The sequence below is a fragment of the Diabrotica virgifera genome, chromosome 5 (genome assembly GCF_917563875.1).
Source record: "Diabrotica virgifera virgifera chromosome 5, PGI_DIABVI_V3a".
NCBI classification, from domain to species: domain Eukaryota; kingdom Metazoa; phylum Arthropoda; class Insecta; order Coleoptera; family Chrysomelidae; genus Diabrotica; species Diabrotica virgifera.
This window is the reverse complement of record NC_065447.1, coordinates 111592193-111615510: the sequence shown is the minus strand read 5'-3', so window position 1 is coordinate 111615510 and position 23318 is coordinate 111592193. Positions and strand designations below refer to the sequence as shown.

Sequence of the window (23318 nt, the reverse complement as noted above, 5' to 3'; positions counted from 1 at the left end):
CCCACCACAGAATCTCTCGAGGAACTCTATCATATGCTTTCTCAAGATCAATGAATACCATATGAGCGTTTGTTTCTTTACTCCTGTATTTTTCCATCAACTGCCTTATAATGAAAATTACATCTGTTGTTGATCTGTCCTGCATAAAGCCAAATTGATTCTCGGACATTTTGGTCTCTTCACGTATCCGTCTATCAATTAGTTTTTCCCATATTTTCATGGTGTGGCTAAGCAGTTTTATAGTCCTGTAGTTTGTACATTGTTGTATATCTCCCTTGTTTTTGTAAACAGGTACCAGTATACTGCTTCTCCATTCGTCTGGCATTTGTCCAACTTCCATATTTCTATTAAATAGGCCTGCTAGCCACCTTGTTCCTCTCTCTTCCAATGCTCTCCATACTTCCCCAGGAATATCATCTGGTCCTACCGCTTTTCCTTTCTTTATTTTTTGAAGCGTTTGAGCCACTTCCCCGTTTGTTATTTTGCTGACTATTGCTGCTACTGTCTCCGTTGACTTTACAGACTGTCTGTCAAATTCTTCATTTAATAAGCTGTCAAAGTACTTTCTCCATCTCTTTTTGACATCCCTTTCGTGAACTAGTATTTTATTATTTTCATCTCGGATACATCTAATCTGATTAAAATCTTTTGCTTTCTTTGCTCTCTGTTTGGCTATTTTATATATAAAATCAATGGGAAAATCCCAATAGTTGGCTGTATACCATAGTTTAAAAATTTTTATATATCTTCGTTTCGCCTTCCCTGGTATCAAGTTGATCGTATAGGTTTGAATACGCTTCTGCTTTGGCTTTTTCTACTGCTACTTTCGCTTCCTTTTTCGCCACCATATAGTTTTGAAGATCTGTGTCGGATCTGGTTTCTTGCCACTTTTTATATAATTTTCTCTCTCTTTTATGTTTCCTTGTACTTCGTTTGACCACTACCAAGTCTCTTTATCCTCAAACTTTTTTCCTGACGTTTTCCCAAGTATTTCAATAGCAGTCTCTCTAATTCTACTGGCCATTTTTCTCCAAATTGTATTAGGGCTTCCTTTCATGTTCCAACATATTTTTTCTACTATTCTTCTCCTGAATAGACCTTCTTTCTCATCTTTCAGCAGCCACCATCTGATTTTTTGTGGTCCTCTCCGATATTTTTGTTTAGTTTCGCTTTTTACTTCGATGTCCAGAACAAGCAGCTTATGTTGTTGGCTTACTGTCTCACTAACTATTACCTTGCAGTCCTTGCATTCACGTATGTCTTCTTTCCTTATCATGAAGTAGTCTATTTGGGATTGATGTTGTCCACTTTTGTAGGTAATAAGTTGAGTTTCTCTCTTTTTAAAGAATGTGGTAACAATCGCCATATCCAATGCTGTTGCTAATTCAAGCATGTCATCTCCAGCTTCATTTGTAGTAATTAATAGTATCTAACAAGTGAGTTCTCAGAGTGGTCAGGGATTAGTTAGGCACTGACAACTCCTAACCTCACCTAATATAAATAATACCGTTAATAAATAAATATACAAGGTTATAAATGCAAGGTTATTAAATAATTAATTATTAATAATAATTAATAGTAAATATGCCTTGTATATTTATCTATTAACGGTATTATTTATATTAGGTGCGGTTAGGAGTTGTCAGTGACTAATCCATGACCACTCTACGAACGCACTTAATACAGTGCGGTGGAATAAGTGTTGCCCCCCCCCCCTGTTAACGTGCTTATTTTAAGCATATAAGCAAAACGCTCGGACAGGTCGATTTTTAAACTAACTATATTATAGCATCAACGTTTCGAACTTTACGCGATACCTCCTCAGGTGACAGCCATAACTTTGATTGTTTTAAATGGTAAAGTACATCATATGACACCTCATTTAACAGCTTTTGAAATACTGATTTCAAAAATGTATAATACTTTAATCCTTTTTGAGATCGTAGGCGTAAAATTTCGGTCGAACACTTTTTAAACGCATTTATTTTTTTCGAATTCTGAGAAAACTAATAAGTATTTTTGAAAAATTTAAACGCAGAATGAAAGATTAGATTATTACCGAGGGCTGACAGTCCCTTAGAATAAATAAAAGGTTTCTTTTGAATGATATATTTGAAATTAAAAATCACACTAAATTTTCTCTTTTTTTCTCCACTGTGACTTATTAAAATAAACATTATAGGCGTTCTCAGGGACTTTGGACCATCGAGAATACTGTAATATTTCATTCTGCGTTTAAATTTTTCAAAAATACTTATTAGTTTTTTCAGGATTCGAAAAAATGATTGCATTTAGAAAGAATTCGACCGAAATTTTGCACTTACGCTCTCAAACAGGATTAAAGTATTATACATTTTTGAAATCAGTATTTTAGAGCTTTTAAATGAGGTGTCACATGATGTACTTTCCCATTTAAAAAAATCAAAGTTATGGTTGTCACCTGAAGAGGGATCGCGTAAAGTTCGAAACGTTGATGCTATAATATACTATGGTTAGTTTAAAAATCGACCTGTCCGAGCGTTTTGCTTATATTCTTAAAATAAGCAAGTTAACAGGGGGGGCAACACTTATTCCACTGCACTGTATATTAGAAAATTTGTTTGAAATGTCAAAAATAACGAGAATGCCTTTCCTCTCCTCCTAAGTGCCTTCTCTATTGAGGTTGGTGATCAATATGGCAAATTTCTCCCTGTTCTGGACTTGATGATTTAAGTCATTCCCTGTTGTGTGGGTCCAATCTCTGATGTTTTGGAGCGGGATTTTTTCTTTCTTCCTATACTCTTTTTACCTTCGATTTTGCATTCAATGTTACCTGGAGCTGCTCAAATTCCCTAGGGCGCATTATGTGTCCTAGATATGGCGTCTTTCTAATTTTGATTGTATTGACCAGATGAAGACGTGTATACTACATTCGCTCTCGCGAGATTTTTTTTGAGACATTCGGAATAGGAAACGTACAACACAAAAATTCCTACCTCACACTATTAACTGCTAAAATCAACTCAAATAAACTTAATCTTTCATTAAAAAAAGAAGAATTATTAGAAATAGTGGGAGTGTCTACTAATCTCATAAAATTTTGTGAAGTTTATTTCTACAAAATATTTTTATTTTGTACAATAAATAATTTTCTCATTTGCTATCAATACATTATAATGGTTTAAATGAATAAATATTGATTGGCGTAAGGTTTATGTTATTTTTATGTCTGTTTACTATTAATAATATTGGATATGAGCAGGTGCGTTGGTTTTGTAGTAATTTCCAGTCACATCTGACAACTGAATTTTTCAAAAAAGAAATTACTAACGTCAGTGTCAAAAAAAATCTCGCGAGAGCGAATGTAGTATATTTATTATTTCCAATACTTCTTCATTCGTAGTGCTGCTGGTTCAGCTTATTCTTAGCATTCGGTGGTACATCCACATTTCTAATGAATTCAGTTTGTTGACGTCATACTGTTTTAATGTCCATGTCTCACAACCATATAGTAATAGAGACCACATATAACACTTTAGTGTTCTCAATCTTATTGTGACTTAAAATGCCTTTAAGTGCCAATTAATTGTATATTTATTATAAATAAATAAAACTAGCCCAATCAGTTGTATCACAGTTTTGATATTCCTGACACCACTTTTATCTTGCCGCGTGTTTGCATCTGGAGATATAGTATTTTTACTACAAAAGCAAGATTACGTAGGTCAAAATTTCTGACGTAAAAGCACTGTCAAAACATTAGAATGTGACTTTTCATCATGGTCACGTTTATGTCATTACTTGTCAGATATTTTTCTTTGTTTTTGTTTACTATAAAAATAATATCTAATTCTTTATTCTAATTAATGATGTCAATCGGATTATATCAATTGCCGAAATATATTAATCATATGCCAAAATATTTGTTAATGTTAACGAAAATAATGATATTCCATAAAATCAACTCTGGAATTGAAATTTGTGTAGCACAGCAGAAATACGACACCAACACGGAACTTCCCGATCTTAAATAAGCGTCCCGATGGTATAATATTTTAATAAGAAAAACGTAATCGCGATTACATTGAGAATTTTAGAATTATATTAATTAAATAACCAATAACATTTATTATTATCAATAATATAAATTTTCGAAAAATTATATGTTCAATATTCCAAAAAAATAGTAATTTTAGTTAAATATTTTAGACATTCGTACGTACGCTGCTTATACATTCAAACGCAAATGACAGTTCAGTGTTGCTGGTTGCGGTCAATTATGCTGTGAGCTGTGAAATAATCTATTTTAATGATTATACCTACACTATGATAATATTCTGATTAATATATTTCGGAAAGTAATGAAAACCAATTGACATCATTAATTAGAATAAATAATTATAGATATTGTTTTTATAGTAAACAAAAACAAAAAAAATATCTCTGACAAGTAATGACATAAACGTGGCCATGATGAAAAGTCACATTCTAATGTTTTGACAGTGCTCATACGTCAAAAATGTTGACCTACGTAATCTTGCTTTTGTAGTAAAAATACTATACGTGGGCATCGCAATGGCATTCGACTGTGGAGATTGGCTTCATGGAGACGATTTCTTACAGTATCACGACCTAGGATTACCTGGTGTGCCTGCAAGTCGCTAATAAATTCAGGTGCTGTAATTATTGATTGTCTTCGAGCGGTGAACACTAAAAATCGATGTTAAGCTGCAGTTGTAGGACGCTTACGCCACCACAATCGACATAACACTTTGGGAGATTCCCATGTGCTCAGCTACATTAGTTTCCCCCTTGTCACCTTGAAGAAGGCCGACAGCCCTATTCATCCCATTCAAAGCTAAATGACGTCGCTCCATGATAAAAAATGTTTATTAGTATTATGTTTATATGTGGGATTGAGCCACAATTGTTGGTGTAATGAAAATTACATTGCATAATTATTAAGTTAATTAAGAACTCTTAAGTTAATTAAAGGGGTAGCGGGTAGACTCTCTTTACGATCCCAGTAAAGACAAGTCTGCTTCAGGGATGCGCCCCTGCCCTTGCGTACGCGAGCTCGGCTTTTTCTCCCAATCCTCTTCCGGGAGAGAAGCGGATCCTAGTCCCTATATCTCACCCACCAAACCTTCAAGTCAATGGATAGCACAAAAAAGAAAAGGCCCCCAGTCCCCAGCACTTCCCAAAGTCTTGATCAAGGCAGCGATCAAACAACAGACGGAAGAGGGGGTGCCAAGAATCCCTGGGCAGGACCCGACTGCCACAAGATGAGAATTTGGCTATGTTCTTACAATATTCGAACTTTGACGGACGACAATAGATTCCCAGAAATAGAAAATGAGCTAAAGGATATAAAATGGGATATCCTGGGTATATGCAAAACCAGAAGAAAAAGTGATGAGTATGTAATACTAAAAAATGGCACACATTTTATGCATAAAGGTGGCGAATACACTGGAGTGGGATTCTTGGTAAAACAAAGCCTCACACAGTGTATCGAAGAATTCAAGCCCATATCAGACAGAGTAGCATACCTTATCATCAGAATTAATAAAAGAACCACTCTGAAAGTGATCCAAGTATACGCCCCAACCAAAAGCCACGATGAAGAAGAAGTAGAAATATTTTATGATGAAATAAGAACAGCTATAGAAACAAGTAAAGCAAACTACGAAATACTATTAGGAGATTTTAATGCTAAATTGGGCAAAAAACAAGAAGATTATGAACATTTAATTGGCAATTATGGCTACGGGCAAAGAAACGATAGAGGAGAAATGCTTCTCAATTTCATGAATGAACATAACATGTACTCAATGAACTCCTTTTTCAATAAAAAACCAAGCAGAAAATGGACATGGATGAGCCCCGATAAAAAGACAAAGAATGAAATAGATTATATCTTAACGAAAAATAGAAACCTAGTAAAAGACGTATCGGTATTAAATCAGTTTGACATAGGAAGCGACCATAGACTAATAAGAACAAAACTAGTAATAAACAAAAAACTAGAAAGAAAAAGAATACATGAAAAAAGATACAAATGGACATCTGAAGAAATAAAAAATAGTGAATTTAATAAAAAGATAATGCATGCATTAAATCAAGTTAACATGCAGCAGATAAACTCCAATGATATTGATGATTTGAATAACCTTATAACCGAAACAGTGAACAAAAGCATTTTGCAACTGAAAAAACCAAAAACAACACACAATGAATTAGATAAAGAAATATTACAACAAATAGAAAAAAGGAAGATCTTAAATAAATCTAACAAAAAGGGAACCGCAGAATACAGAGAACTTAATAGGCAGATTAGAACAGGAATCAGAAAACAAAAAAGAAAAGAAGAAGAAAAATTAATAACAACAATTATTGAAAAAAATAAAGAGTATAAAATGCCTCAGACCGACACTAGGACGACGTCAGATAATATCATTAATGGGAAAAGACGAAAATGAAATTACAACAAGAGAAAACATACTGAAACGAATAGTAGAATTTTACACGGAACTCTACAGAATACATCAACAAGACGATGAAATGAGACCACCACGGAAATTAATAAAAAATGTTGGATCGGAAATAATGCCAAAAGTAACAATTTCAGAGGTAACTACAGCATTGGGAAACATGAAGAGAAATAAAACTGCAGGAGAAGATAGTATTACTACAGATATGATATTAGAAGGAGCTAAGGAACTCATTGCAATTGTAACTAAGCTTATAGACAGTTGTTTACACCAGGGCAAAGTCCCTAAGAGCTGGAACAACTCTAAAGTAATCTTATTACACAAGAAAGGTGATAATCGAAAGTTGGAAAACTACAGGCCCATCAGTCTATTGTCACACCTATTTAAAATACTCACCAAAGTCATAACTATCCGACTAACAAGAAAATTAGATGAATACCAACCATATGAACAGGCAGGTTTTAGATAAGGCTATTCAACTTCCGATCACCTGTTAACCACAAAAATATTAATAGAAAAATGTAGCGAATACAAGTTTCCAGTTGTTATAGCATTTGTAGACTACGAAAAAGCTTTCGACACTATAGAACACACGGCCGTAATAAACGCAATGCAAAATTGTAGAATAGACAGCAGATATATTAACTTAATAAAAGAAACTATGAACTAAGCTACAGCTACATACTACCTAAATGAAAATGAATACTCGAACCCTGTACCATTAAACAGGGGAGTCAAACAGGGAGACACTCTATCACCCAAACTGTTCACCTTAGTTTTGGAGGACGTTTTTAAAAATCTAAATTGGAAATATAAGGGAATAAACATCAATGGCCGCTATCTCAGTAATCTACGATTTGCGGATGACATAATCCTGATAGCTACTGACCTACAAGAACTGTAAACCATGCTTTCAGAACTACACACAGAATCTTCTAAAATAGGACTAAAAATGAATTTAAACAAAACAAAAGTCATGCACTCCGAAGAAACGATGACAATAATAAACAACAAAGTTATAGAAAAAGTTGATGAATATATATACTTAGGACAAAAAATAATACTAAATAGGGAAATTCAAACGGAAGAAATAAAAAGAAGAAGAAAGTTAGCATGGGCAGCATTCGGCAAACTGAACTATATACTCAGAAATCAGCAAATTCAACTACATCTTAGATCTAAAGTCTTTGATGCATACATTATTCCGATATTAACATATGGGGCACAAACATGGACAATCACAAAAAAGAATATGAACATACTCAGAGTCACTCAACACGCGATGGAAAGAGCAATGCTTGGCATATCACTTAAGGACAGAAAAACAAACACATGGATAAGACAGAAAACCAAAATCACCGATGTGGTACAAAAATCACTAAAATTGAAATGGGAATACGCTGGACATGTAGCTAGGAGCGATCTTAACAAATGGCACAGAACAATTCTAACCTGGAGACCATACGAACACAAAAGACCCAGAGGCAGACCTCCTATGAGATGGACAGATGATCTGAAACGAACTGCCGGGAAAAATTGGCTACAAGTAGCGTACAACAAAAAACAATGGAAAGGAAGACTTGAAGAGGCTTATGTTCAGATGTGGACGTGAATGGCTAGACGAAGAAGAAGAAGAAGTTAATTAAGAAATGTAATTTTCATTATACCAACAATTGTGGATAAATTTCATATAAACATAATACTAAATTTAAACATTTTGTTTAGCAGTACGTATTAGTAGGCAATTCTTTAAAACATTCATATTTCCTTTTTTCCTTGTTTTCTTTGTTTATGGCTAACGTACTATTAACTATAATTACTATACACTAACGTACTATTAACATTTTAATATTGTCTCTTTTTTAGGCGTGGAAACAAACTGGACTGTGTCCAGATTTGAAGATGCCCGAAAAGAACGAATTTATTCCTACAGATTTTAGTTTGTATACGCTGGACGAGGATGTAAGTGAGGATTTGATGTTATATACGATGAAGTCTATTCTTTTTATTATTTTAGGTTACTGAATTTCCTGTAATAATTGAAGATACTGGGCTGACCAGAGTATGGTTTAAACAAGATGATCAATTTTTACTGCCCAAATCGCATCTCATGTGCGATTTCGTGAGGTAAGTTTTTTTTTTTCTAAAACAAAACAAATCGCAAAAAACGTTGATTTTTTTTAATATATCACAATAATACAAACAATTTTTTTCCTCAAATTAATTTGAACAGGTATTTACTTTCGGGCCTGTCTTGGTTTTGATGTCAACAACAACTGTCCAAAATTTGAGACAGGAATTACGGATCTTATTTATAGAAGCTATAAAGTAAATTATTATTATTCTAGTAATGATGCATTTTTTAACTGCTTGAATGCCAATATATTGTTTAAAAATATAAATAACAGGCTAAAATAGCCTCCTTTTAAACTGGGAAGTTGATGAGTTGAAGAGAACAATAGATAGACGGATACGTGAAGAAACCGAAATATCCGATACGAGGCAGATTGTCAAACAACAAAACAAAACTACAGGAATAAAGAAACAAACGCTCCTATGTCCTATGATATTCATTGATCGTGGGAAAGCGTATGATAGAGTTCCTCGATAAATTATGTCATGGGTGCACAATAAGAAAGGAGTTCCGGCTGAATATGTGAAGATTGTGAGAGATATGTATGAGGCAGTAACAACTTGTTTATTAGGACAGGTGTGGGGGGGCCTGATAAACTTCATGAAAAAGTAGGATTCCACCAGGGCTCTGGGCTTAGTCCTTATTTAGTCTCATTGGTGTTGGATCAGATAATAGTGTAACACTTCTTGGTGCTGAATGTATCCTGATGATGTAGTGTTAGTAGGAACTACTGAAAGGGATTTAGAACAAAAACTGGAACAGTGGAGATGGGTTCTTAAGGAAAAATGTTTAAAACGTATTAGAACAAAAACAAAGTAAAAAACTAAGTTTTCAATCTAATAGCACATAAAACAACATCCAAAAATGTTATTCTTCATCCTAACAGACTGAAAACAATGGGAACCTTCTCTGGTAACACCTCCGATGCTTCTACAATTTGCAAGCCATAACGGATGCTGAGACTAAGGAAGATGAGGGAATTTTACAATTTATAATTCACGTCCCACCTGCTCAGCGCGGTAAAGTTCCAACGAGAATGGTTGATTTGATGCAGTTTCTAAATCGATTTTTTATTAGAATGAAGTCGATTTGGTTCCTAATAATTTTGTCCTCTGATTCTGCATTTGACTTCCAGGTGTAGAGTCTTCTCGGTGGTAGTTTAAAGTGAGTATCCGATATAGTGAAATCGTGTTATTTACAGAACTAGACAAGTCGTTCTCCACGTTCGTTTCTGTTTCCCAAACCATAATCCCCCACAATGTTCAAACAGCGTCCTTTGCCGACTTTAGCGTAAAAATCTCCGAGGACTATGGTATTTTCTGCTGCTTTGACAAGATCTAGAGCATCAGTTAGATCTTTGTAAAATGCTTCTAATTTATCCTCATCACTGGATGATGTTGGGGCATAGACCTGAATTACATTGGTAATGAACGGCTTTGAACTAAATTTCACTAGAATTACTAGGGAACTAAGCGGGATATGCTGCCAGATGCAAAGATGATTGGACCAAGAAAATTTTAGAATGGAGACCTAGACGCGATGCTTATCGTAATCGAGGACGTCCTTCAACAAGGTGGTCGGACTACATCAAACGCATCCAGCACACTGGGATTCAGTTTGCTCTAGATCGGATTCAATGGAATTATTTACGGGAGGCCTATGTTCAGCAATGGACTCAAATCGGCTAATGATGAGTGGCATCAATCGATACCAACATAAGAGAGCGTAGGGTAATATAGTTCGAGCATGTTCACCGTCGAGACGGTAATGACTCAATATGAATAATTGCATGTTCCTGTGAGGAGAAGTGTTTGTCGTCTTTTTGATTATCCAGTTGGGAGTTGACTATTCTTCTTTGAGTCAACTCAAACGGCTGTTTTTAGTAAAAGTTGATTATAAATATAAAATGAAGATTTTTATTCAGCATTTACTATATTTTATTTTTTAATCAGGAGGAGTAAACTTAAAAGACATTCACACCCAAGAAAGTCACTAGAATAATAACCAAATACATCTTCTTTTTTGGTTGATCTAGTCGGCCCTCAACGGTAATCCATAAATATTATATTAAATTAATACGTCGCTAAAGAGTTCCAAAAATAACTGCTTTTTATATAAAAGCAGACTAATAATCTAAAAATTAACGGAATAATACAGAAAACACAAAAATTGCCGATATAACTTAATTAACCTATGAAATGTCACTAGTGTCAAAATTTGATAAATGTCATTAGTGTAAAAATTTTATAACAGTGGAGTAAACTTGCCTGCGGTTGGACCAATTACAAACAAGCAATATAGCGCGGTAAATTTGAATCACTCCTGTTGATTAAAAAACAAACCATAGTCAAAGTAGACTCCAACTAGAAAAAGTATATTCTTCCCAATGCCATTTAGTAAGAGTTGATTCTGATTCATACAAACAACCGATTCTAGAAATTATATGTTACTGGATATGTTCAAATCGTGATAAGTAGTTGAATCGGTCAAAACAAAGAGACGCACACTCATCAAAAAAGCACGTGAGATTATACTCGTATAATCTACATTTACTGAATCGATCCAGGAATAGTCAACTCAAACTAGCAAGGGTTGATTCTATTTTTCCCGCGATCTACTTTTACTAACAAGGGTTAAGAAGAGTCTACTTCAACTAGTAAAAGTCCAATTCAAATTTTCAAATCAACTCTTACTGCTCGTTTTAGTTGAGTTGACTCGAGCTAGGAATAATCAACTCTAACTGAGAATCAACTTGAATTGTAACATCTTGTCAGTATGATCACCACGTCTCTGCTATATCCACTCATATTTGTTTTTTGAATTCCCATGTGACCTCCGACATCCCAAGTTCTGGCTTTAAAGTCCCTTGTTATGTATCTAGTCGAGGAAATGAAGCTGAAAAAATGGCAAAACCTCGCAATTTTTTCGTCCAGCATCGATTTGTACAAAAATTTGGGATTAGGCTTATTTCACCCTCTAGTTCATTTTCTATATTGAGCCGTTATACGCTTTTGGTTTTTTAAGGGTAAAAACTACCCCTAATTGTAAAAAATTATAAAATAACATTTTAAACTTTAATACTGTCAACATTTGGTTCTTATTAGATACATAATGATTGTTTTATGCTTTAAGATATAATATCATAATATTTCAACCCTTAAAACCACCCTTGTTATAGCTATATATAAAAAATTTACTTATCCTAAAAGAATAATTTCGGCTTGCATCGATTTACATAAAAATTTGGGATTAGGATCATCTCACCCTGTACTTCATATTCTATATCATGCTTAAGGGCGTTGATTATTTTTAGCGGTGTAAACTACCTCTTATTGTCAAAAATTATATAAAAACATTGTAAACTTTCATATGGGTAAAATTTGGTTTTGATTGGTTAAATAATGATTGTTTTATACTTTAGGATATAATATCATAATGTTTCAACCCTGAAAAACCACCCTTAATAACATTACAGTTTTTATAAGTAGATATTTTAATAGATCTATACAGAAAAAAAGTAGAATTAAAGAATTACAAAAACATTTATTTACAGAAAAATATGAATTTACAAATATGTACAAATACAAATAGTTTTTTAGTCATCTTCCAGTATACGAACCGGTTCTGTGTATTATACATACATTGAAAATTATCCATAAGCGGACTATCCGAATTTTTCGAAAACAAAATTGGTTTTATAAACATAGCTCCTTCATTTTTGGCGATAAAAAGTTTATTCAAAAATGACTTTGTAGGATTTTTGAAGAGTTATAAGACTGTATAAACTAAATTTCGTAAGATCCCTTAGTTTTTAATTAGGGTGGGTTTAAAAGGCTCGAATAAGGGGATGTTTGCTCGTAAATAGAGGTTTTAAACAGCTATATCTCGCTAACTGTTCAGTGTATTGAAAATCTATGCACAAGGGAATTTTAGTTATTAAAAAAGCTACAATTAAGTTATCTATAATTTTTTTCGTATCTCCAGTATTTTCGGAGATATTTTGAAGTTAAAGGTGAAAAATAGGAAATTCCAAAAAAATTATTTTTCTTTAAACTCCAATTTTTCTAAAATTAGGCCTTTTAAATAGGTCAAACATCTTGGGTGTATTGATAATATAAATATAAAAGGAATTACAGAAAGGTGAAGACCAATTTTTAATTAGTAGGGTAGTTAAGGGATTGTTTTCACTGATTTTTTCATAGAGAAAAGCAGGTACCAACCTTTTTTGATCATAAGTCGCCTAATTTTTAGGCTAGAAACTTTTTATTATTATTTTTTGAGAGGCCTAACTGTATACTTGAAAAAATATTATTTAAGTTTTCTTCGAAAAATGCAAGGTTTTTCCGTTATTTTACTTTGAATATTTCAAATTATGCATTTGACGAAAAAAGCTAACTTTTAACATGCCGTATCTCGGTTTCTGTTCGTCTTAAAGATATTATAGAAAAAAAATTTGGTTTGTGTTACTAAAAGGTACAATTTTGATATCTACAGTTTTTTTGATCAAATGCATATTTTTCGAGGTATTCTCAAAAAACCCTCTAAAAAAGTCGATTTTTTTCATCGAAAAACTGTTACTTTCAAGCGCAAATAACTCGAAAAATATTAGTTTTACGAAGAAAATGTAAAACACATTTTTTTCTTAAAATTACTGTTTACATCGATTCACATAGTTAAAATGTAATAAAAAATTCCCGCCTCCGAGATGGGGTGGCAACCACCCCCAAGGTTTTAGCGTACAGCGGCATGATATAGAAAATGATCCTTGGACTATTCCCTACCTTCTGTGAAAATTTCAAGTAAATCCACGCTGGACGAAAAAATTGCGAGCCAAAATGCTTCATTTCCTCGACTAATCGTATTTTTCTACACAGGTCGTACACAATTTCGTAGTGCATATTTAACAAATGCCCGTTTAAAATGCCTGAAGATCGTAGTTGAACCATCGCTGGAGTATAATAAGATCTTGATATTCATTTTCGTAGATTTATGGAAGTAATTTGACACTATGTAACTAGAAAAATCTTAGCCCTAGATAATAAATATTTTTTATCTAAAAATAAAGAAATTTATTTATTATATTATTTTTTCAGCCCTCTGGCTTATTTAGATCCATCAAATTGTAATTTAACCCATATGTTGGTACAACTTTTCAAAGATGCCTTAAACGAGTATGCGTATGCAGCTGAGCTTGCAGGTTTGAAATGGGAGTTGATTAATACAAAATATGGTTTGATTGTAAGTATATTTTATCAGTTTTAATACCGATTTACATATATGCATTTATTTTTTAGCTTGGTATTGGCGGATACAATAATAAACAACATATATTATTGAAAAAAATCATGGAGAAATTAACTAATTTCAAGATTGATCCTAAGAGGTTTAATATACTTAAAGAAACTGTAAGTTATATATTTTGCACTATTCTTTTTAGTTGAATTTAATAGTTGATGGTGGGTTATATATTTGTAAATTTTTATTTCGTCATTTTATCTTCTTTTTTTTTTCATAGTCTGTTTTTCAATGTATCTCCAGTACAATATGGTTCCAGCGTTCTCGTTGTCGTCCAACTGATGGCATTCCCACTGATAGTGATCTTCGGCTGTTTTTATTACTATGACACAAACAAACAAAGTGTCTACAAACACTCTTCGCAAAAGAAAAACTACTTGTTCTGGAACTCATTTTATGTTGATGTGATTTAAATCACCTTATACAAAAAAGATTCCTGTTTTTATAATTGAAATATTTAAAAAATGGTTATCTCTTTTAAGAGATATTCTTTATATTTATTTATTGAAATGTACTTCATCGTTTGACGTGAGTGCGTTTTTTAAATTACAGTCATAAGGAGTATATTTAGAAGGGGTATTCGACATTATTATTCATAACTTTGTTGTCTTTCAAAATTTCATCATTTTGACATACCACTTAATAAATTTCTATTTTCTTATAATAAAAAAAGGTGTGACTTTTCTCAGAAGCATAATATTTTGTATGATTCAGAATATAAACAATATCAAAAAGACCAGATTGTGCTGATCAAAGTTTATCAACAACTGTCCTTTTTTATTTCATGTAGTTTATTTTTGACTCAATTGGTTACTTTATGAAGTTACTTAATATAATTATTTTTTAGTACATACGAAATTTGAAAAACTTTGCTGCTGAGCAACCCTATCAACATGCCGTATATTACTTAACTGTTCTGTTGACGGAACATTCATGGACAAAACAAGAACTTTTAGCAGCAACTGATCGTAAGTTTTTTTTATTTCCGGTAGTTTACTGTACGTTATTAGTACATGTATAATTGTATTATACAAATACATACATGTATAATAGTATTATACAAGTACATGTATAATAGCTTTACAAGAGACAAAACAACTGGAGACAGAAATAGTAGAAATAGAAGACATGGTATTTTTTAAAAGCGGGGGAGAGACCAGACGGTTAGGAACAGGTCTTATAATACAGCTAAAATGGAAGGAACGAGTAATGGCATTCCAACCAATATCAGATAGATTAAGCACAATAAGATTAAAAGGGGACAAACGAAACATAGTTTAAACAAGTATAATAAATATACATGCACCGATTGAAGACGTCACAGAAGAAGAAAAAGATGAATTCTATGAGCAATTGGAAAGAGAATATGATAAATTACCAGGGTTTAACATCAAAATAGTATTGGGAATGTTTTATTAACAATTGTTCCTGTCGTAACTGGAGAAACCTTAACACAAAATACGAAGATTTAACTGAAAACACTTAAATAAAATATTCTTCCTTACCGAGATGCAGAGTGTTTTATTACAATTGTTCTAAAATGATTTTAGCCCATGGTTAAAGCACCTGTTAATATTTTTTGTTCAAACTTGACACACAGTTTACACATGCTAGGGTACTTTAACTAGTCTTAAAAGATAGTTTTCCGCTGTTACCAGAGGCGTGCTGTAGGGATATATACTTCCTTTTCGCCCCTTTCCCCCTTACAATCTACGCCACTGTCGTAATAATCATTTCAGTATGTTTTTTTGATTCTTCGTTACTTTTTACGTAAATATCATCTGTTTTCTTAATGCGATAGAGTAAGTAGTTTTCAAGTTATTTGCGTTTTAATGTAATGGATTCAATAAGATTATGTATTTTAAACACATAATCTTATTGAATGTAGTTTAAAGTACATACAGTCCATCTAATTTAGTTACCGTTGCACGTCATTATCTACGTTAGAGATCTAAGTTGACATTGTTGCCCAATTACAAAAAATTCTTGTTTATTTTAAATCAAATACATCACACACTTTTTGCGGAAGTGGATTATACAGCAAAACAAATTAATATTAAATGTAAATAAATAAAAACTTTAGAAATATAAAACAAGAATTAAGTTATAACCTTACGTTAAAGTACATAATAAAAACAGTAAATATAATAAAACAAATACTTATAGTAAAGAATATAAACAATTATGAAGTGTCATCACCGCAACTGTCAAATAAATGTTACCAATTTATGCCAAAGTATCACCTGCGTTCGATTATAGTTACAGTGTATTCCGAACAAATGTGCTTCATAAAAACGCTTTATAATCCATTTATACAAATTAAATGAAACATATTATTGTGTATTTCTTTAAGTTGACATTAATAGAAATATGTCTAGTGGCTGTAATGCCAGTGTACTCAGCAAAGTGATTCTAAAAAAGAACACACCTACCGCCTAAATATTTCGTGTTGGTATCATGTGACGTTACGGACTATGACGCGGATGACGTGCAACGGTAAGTAAATTAGATTAAGTATAGTCTTATGGAATCCATTATCTTTAAAGGCAAATAACTTGAAAACTACTTACTTTATCGCAATGAGACAAAAGGATGATATTTATGTAAAAGTAACAATGAATAAAAAAAAACATTCTGAAATTATTATTACGGCACTGGTGTAGATTGTGAGGGGGGAAAGGGGGCGAAAATGAAGTATATATCCCTACAGCACGCCTCTGGTAACAGCAGAAAACTATCTTTTAAGAATAGTTAAAGTACCCTAACATGTGTAAACTGTGTGTCAAGTTTGTACAAAAAATATTAAAAGGTGCTTGAACAATGGGCTAAAATCATTTTTTCTACAAACGTGTTAAAAATGCCATTTTTAGCACTCCATAGGAGCCTTAAAAATGTCACTTTAAAGCACTGGGTGCTTTAAAATTTTTAAGCCACTGCGATTAAAAGTGAAATGTCAAATTTTTAAAGCAAATGTCACAATATTTATATTTCATTTATTAACATTAATATACAGTAATAGTACAATTTACGCAATTTGAAAAATGAATTTCTGTATTATTGCATTTTTAACACGTTTGTAGAAAAAACATTGTACGATATACGTGTTAAAAGTACATTTTTAAGGCACTCATGTGAATTGCAGAATTCGCTTCGCTCATTCTGCAAACCTTCACATGCGTGCTTTGTAATAAAACACTCTGTATCTCGGTAAGGAGGAATATTTTATTTAAGTGTTTTGGGTTAAATCTTCGTATTTTGTGCTAAGGTTTCTCTAGTTACAATATGGACAATTGTTAATGAAACACCCTGTATATGAGCACATAACGAGAGAAAATACAGTAAGCATGAGGTGTCGAATGATAATAGTCAAATAATAATAGGCTTTGCAACAGAAGGGCAAATGGTGATAAGAAGCACACAATTACGTCGGAAAGGGATATATAAAAGAACGTGGATTTCCCCTGATAAAAAGACAGTAAATCAGATAGATCATATTTTAATAGAGAAGAAACATGCAAACAATGTAATAAATGTAAAAAGCATGAGAGGCGCGGAATGTAACTCGGACCACTAGTTGGTGAGAGCAGAATACATAATCGAGCATAACATAAAGAAAACAATAAAGCAAAACAAGAAATTGAAAAACAATTCAACATAGAACTATTAAAAGATAATAACACACAGAAAAAGTATGAACAGGGAATAACCAACAGTCTAATTAGGGAACAAGAAACGTCAGACCCAGACAAACAATGGGGAAACATAAAAGAGGCAATCCTGTACACAAATAAGGTAATCCTAGCGAACAACAAGAGACAACACAAAACAAAAGATTGGTATGATGAAGAATATCAAGAAGTAGCAGAAGAAAACTAAGACTCAAAAATCTCACAAATAACGAAGATAGCAATAGAGAAGAATACAGAGAATTGAGAAAAATCATGAAAAGAAAATATAGAAGCAAAAAAAGAAAACTATTTAGATGGGAAATAAGCCACAATTAAATTGAAAAAAATAGTTTTATTAACGTTTTGACGCCCAAATCGGGTGTCGTTGTCAAAATACAAAATACTACTAAATTAAACAAAAATGTTGTTGCTTAGTAAAAAATTCTTGTAATAATTAATTTAATCTGACTCATTTATATCGGCAATTCAGACATATATTATACATTTTAAAGTAGAAGACTTTAAAATAATATTGCCAATATTTATGAGTTGCGTTCCTGGGACGACTTTACTGAAAGATAGTTAATTCGATTACATGAAATCAACCCCAACTCAAGAATATCCGCCACAAAAAAAATCATAGCATGTGATCTGTCTTTAAAAAGACAACCAAATGTAACGGTGACAGTAAAATTCTCGCTTAGAGTTTCCATAGTAAATCACGAGGGAAAACCAGGAAAAAACCTCGTGATACTATCCCGACATCGTAAGTATTTGGTAAATATAAAATATATAAAACTATGTATACAAATATGTATTTGAATAACTATGGAATCTCTAACGCAAGAATTTTACTGTCACCGTTGCATTTGGTTGTCTTTTTAAAGACAGATCACATGCTATGATTTTTTTGTGGCGGATATTCTTGGGTTGGGGTTGATTTCATGTAATCGAATGAACTATCTTTCAGTAAAGTCGTCCCAGGAACGCAACTCATAAATATTGGCAATATCATTTTAAAGTCATTATACTTTAAAATGTATAATATATGTCTGAATTGCCGATATAAATGAGTCAGATTAAATAAATTATTAGAAGAATTTTTTACTAAGCAACATTTTACAACAATTCGATAATATGTACTAATATTCAAAAGCCGCTTTTGAACAAATATTAAAATAGCTATTGGAAGCACGGCGGCCGAATTCATGCGATAATACGAAATTCCAGATTAGCCATAAAGAGGTGAATTCGACTTCTCAAATTACTCTACGCCAGGGACCAATTAGGGGTTGTGATACACAAATATTCTCATTTTTGTTTTTCTAGTAATGCTTATACATACTTCTAGTAATAGTACTTTTCTCGTAATAGTTCTGTTACATAACACTGAGTTCTTATTTTCTTATAGAGAAATTAAACACGGAGTCTCGTGTTTGTTTTAGTTGTGTTCGATGTTATGACTTCTAATTACTAAAATTTGTTTGTTCCATTGACTTATAACTTACATTGACTGACTTATATTATAAGACAACTAGAGACTTCGTCTCTAGTTCTATCCATTTTATAATTTAAACACTACTTTACATAATCAAAGAAAATGATCAGAAGCTAATAATGTCTGATTTTTTTAGTAGTTTTATGTTGACCAGGAATCATTATTGGTCAACATACAATTACTAAAACAATCGGATATTGATAGCTTCTGATCATTTTCTTTGATTATGTAAAGTAGTGTTAAAATCAGTTAGGCCACTCTGGCTCTTAGGGCCTCAAATATATTCATATAACATATTATATGGACGAAGAAGATATTGGAATCGTACCGAGAATTGACAAAAGAGATAGATGAATGCCACCTGCTAGCTGATCATTAAAACGTGAGAACAAACTGGATCCAATTAGCTCAGAACAGAATAGAATACCTGTGTTTAACAGTGGAGGAATAGGATGGATGATTACGATGATTATCCAATTAGGAGTAAACATTGAATTTTACTTAATTAGTTCGACCACTCTCTCATTTCTGCATTATTCGGGAGCTAAAAATGACTAGAAAATTCGCTATGTTATAAATTGTTTTGTTAACACATTGACCGCCACATTAAAATTTTTTGTTTTTATCTTCAGGCTCCACGTTCAGAATCTCAATGTTAATGTGAATTATATTTAACTCACTGAACGCCTGGGCCAAACAAGGCGTGAGTTAAATACAACTCACGTGGAGTTCAATGTGTTAATCTAAGATTAATATCAAACAACCCCCATATTTTTACCAATCTTAATTTTGCTTTGTATTAATTTTTATTTTTTCAGTTTCTTTCAATAGTTTCGTTTATGATGTCATTTTTATTTTAGAATCTATAAGAAATTGTATGATAATATCATTAATAGTTTTGGTGTTGAAGCTTAGTAAGTGTGAAATATTCAGCGGTAAACTTACATTCTGCTCCTGAAGTCTAGCAGTTAGTGCTTTCGTATGGTATTTATTAAGTTCACAATTAAAGATTATATGATTTAAATCTGCAGTAGAGTAGGTATCACATGCACAGAGAGAGTTGATACGCATTTATATTTTAGCTAAATGTACAGGAAAGTTGCCATGGTTTAATCTTAAGCGACTTAGGGATGTGGAATAAAATCGAGTAACTTGATAATCAAATATATGTGGAATATTTTGCGGAAGTTGTGGGTATACGTAAGTGTATGGATTCCTCGAAGTTTGTACAAACTTGAGCCAAATAGTTTCCCATTTCTTTCTTAATCTTTTATGCAATTCTGGAATGTAATCGCTGAAGATTGTTAAATTTACTATTTCATTTAAAGTTGCTGAGTTCTTTGCCATTTCATCCACTATCTGATTTTCATTGATTCCGGCATTCCCTTTTACCCAGATAAAGACCAAGTCATTGCTATTCTTTTTAAATCGAGCGATTGTCTTTTTAATATGGCATAACAACTCATTGTTGTGTTTTTTAGTTGTATATCTAATAATCATGTATTTTTTTTTCAGAATTGACAATCGAAAGATTAGAAGCTTTTATTCCACAAATGTTGTCGAAGATGCACATTGAGTGTCTCATTCATGGTAATGTTAATAAAGAAAAAGCACTTGAACTAGTTCACATAGTAGAAGATGGTCTCACAACGGCGATGAGCATGTCCCCTCTACTTCCCAGACAACTTCTTCTTAACAGAGAGTTAAAACTTGAAGATGGTTCTGATTATTCTTACGAAGTCAGTAACGACGTTCACAAATCTTCTTGTATAGAACTCTATTACCAATGTGGGCTACAGTCGAAGGAAAACAACGTAAAACTTGAACTGGTGGCCCAAATTGTACAGGAACCTTGTTTCAACATTTTACGTACTAAGGTAAGTTCATACGTCATCATCATCATCATGTAGCGCTACAACCCTGGGTGGGTCCTGGCTGACTGTACAACTTCCCTGCAATTTGTTCGGTCTTCCATCAACCTAGGGTCAAAGGGAATGTTCATTTTTCGGAGATCTGATTGGATGTTATCTCTCGATCTCCTGCCTGTAGGAATCTCCTCCCATACCAGTCTTACAAGTCTCTCGTTATGAAGTCTGTGCACGTGGCCTGCCCATCTTAGTCGCTGTGATTTAATTTCTTGGACAGTATCGGTATCATTGTAGAGTGCTTTTAATTCGATGTTGGTTCTGAACCTATACTGGTTTGTGTTAATGTCGTGGTGAGGTCCGAAAATTTTTCCAAGTATTTTTCGTTCAAAACGTCTGAGCTTTTCTTCATACGTGAAGTAGATTAAGTTTAGTGATTCATTTGTGGAATACTCTTTTGAATATGTAATTTTAAACTTTTACATACATTTTACATTTGATTAAGTTTTTATAACATCTGTTCTTCGTTCCACTTCGAGTTGATGAAATTTGTTAAGCAATTTTTGTTACATACGACGTCTAATAATTCAGTTCCGAGACATTTAGGCAAAAGCTTTACCATCGCCTTAATGCATGTAAATGCCAAATAAATGGCGCAAGAGCACAATTCATCAAACCCTCTGTATATGAATTGGTATCAATAGGGTCTCACAACGTTGTTTCAGCATATCTCTGCATCGTCAGAAACCCCAACTGATACATATTTACAAACAGACTATCGATGAACGTCTCTTAATATTTCCCACTTCAAGTGGATAGCTACAAAATCCACTCCGACTACCAACAAAAGTGGTAGGTAGTCTTCTTATTTAAAATCCTGGTTTTGCTATAGGGAGTGGAAGCTTGAACTCTGCCGGAGGTATCTATAAAGAAGCTGGAGGCTTTTGAGATGTGATTCGACAGATGAATTATGCGGAGCTCTATTGACGAATCTAAATGGAGAAAGAACTCGAAGTGCTTCTCACGACAAAAAAGGGAAAGTAGATACCTATGTCCAATATTATGAGAAATAATAAAAGATATCAGTTGGGTATTGAAGGGAAAGTGGTAAGAAAGACCCGAGAAGACAATGTATATCCTGGCTTCTTATCGTAAGAACTTGGTTCAATATGATGACCGCAGGCGTTTTTTTGACATTCTGGTCGAACATTAATGTACATTTTTAACATAAAAAAATGGAAACATACTGATGATGTTAAAAATGGATGCTTTGTTTATTTGGACAAATAGATTTATGGCATAAGTGAAACACAGATTCTTAAATTATTTTAATATTTATTGGCTCTTTAGATTCCTATATGTTATGATATAAATGCTTAATTTTCAGGAGCAATTAGGATATATAGTATTTAGCGGCGTTAGGAGATCGAACGGAGTGCAAGGGCTAAGGATAATTGTGCAATCTGACAGGCATCCAAACTATCTGGACTCAAGAGTGGAAAAGTTTTTGGAGAGTATGCTGGTAAATTATTTGTTTATAATAAAAAAATGGAAATACTTGCTTGCTTAAATACTTTTTATAATACATATAAATATGTTTCATTTGATTTGTTATCTATAGGAACACATCACTGAAATGAGCGAAGAAGACTTTTTAAAACATCGCGAAGCTTTAGCAGCTCAAAGGCTGGAAAAGCCGAAACAGCTCAACGCTTTAACCAACAAGTTTTGGCAGGAAATTACTTCACAACAATATCACTATGATAGAGCGAACGTAGAGGTAGCCTATTTGAGGACTCTTACGAAAGAGGATATTATTGATTTCTATAAAGTGAGTACATGTTTTGCTAACACGTGAAATTTACTATATTCTAAATTTACTATATATACTTCACACATGAATTTTACAACACAATTTATACCAGGAATAAAATAATTTTTTGATTTGTTAGATTATTTGAAGGTATTTGATAGCGTGAAACACGGCAAACATCAATCTGCTTAAACAAATTAGGTTAGATGGTACGTACTTACTTTCCGTGTCCGGAACACCAACAGCTTTAAATTCTGTACTGCCAATGGTTGGCCACATAGATGACCCTGTCATTTGTTAAAATAAAATCTTTTCTGTGCAGGTCTCTCTCATCTCTGTGCATGTTAGTAGATGCCAGCTGGTCTGAACCGCGCCACAGTCGCAGGTATCATCCACCTGATATCCCCATTTTTCCAGGTTACTAGTACAACGTGAAACGCCTGTTTTTAGTCTGTTTAGCGCTTTTCATGTTGGACACAGTAAATTGTGTCCAGCAGCCAAAAATGTGTTGTAGTAGCTGATGCTTACCGGAGGTGTATTCGGCGCGTCTCTGGCGCTTCGGGGATGGATCT

The 23318-nt window shown here is 33.1% G+C and overlaps 1 protein-coding gene across 2 annotated transcripts in view; it reads left to right on the top strand.

Moving 5' to 3' along the window:
- The window catches only part of LOC114332349 (insulin-degrading enzyme), a 215813-nt gene that overhangs the window by 188445 nt on the left and 4050 nt on the right, over positions 1–23318 (top strand). For both annotated transcript variants that reach the window (XM_028282134.2, XM_028282135.2), the window contains 8 exons: positions 8340–8435; positions 8491–8600; positions 13701–13845; positions 13902–14012; positions 14750–14870; positions 20584–20945; positions 22321–22455; positions 22555–22764. In XM_028282134.2, coding sequence (XP_028137935.1) covers positions 8340–8435; positions 8491–8600; positions 13701–13845; positions 13902–14012; positions 14750–14870; positions 20584–20945; positions 22321–22455; positions 22555–22764 — 1290 coding nt within the window. The remainder of the gene's footprint in view (positions 1–8339; positions 8436–8490; positions 8601–13700; positions 13846–13901; positions 14013–14749; positions 14871–20583; positions 20946–22320; positions 22456–22554; positions 22765–23318) is intronic.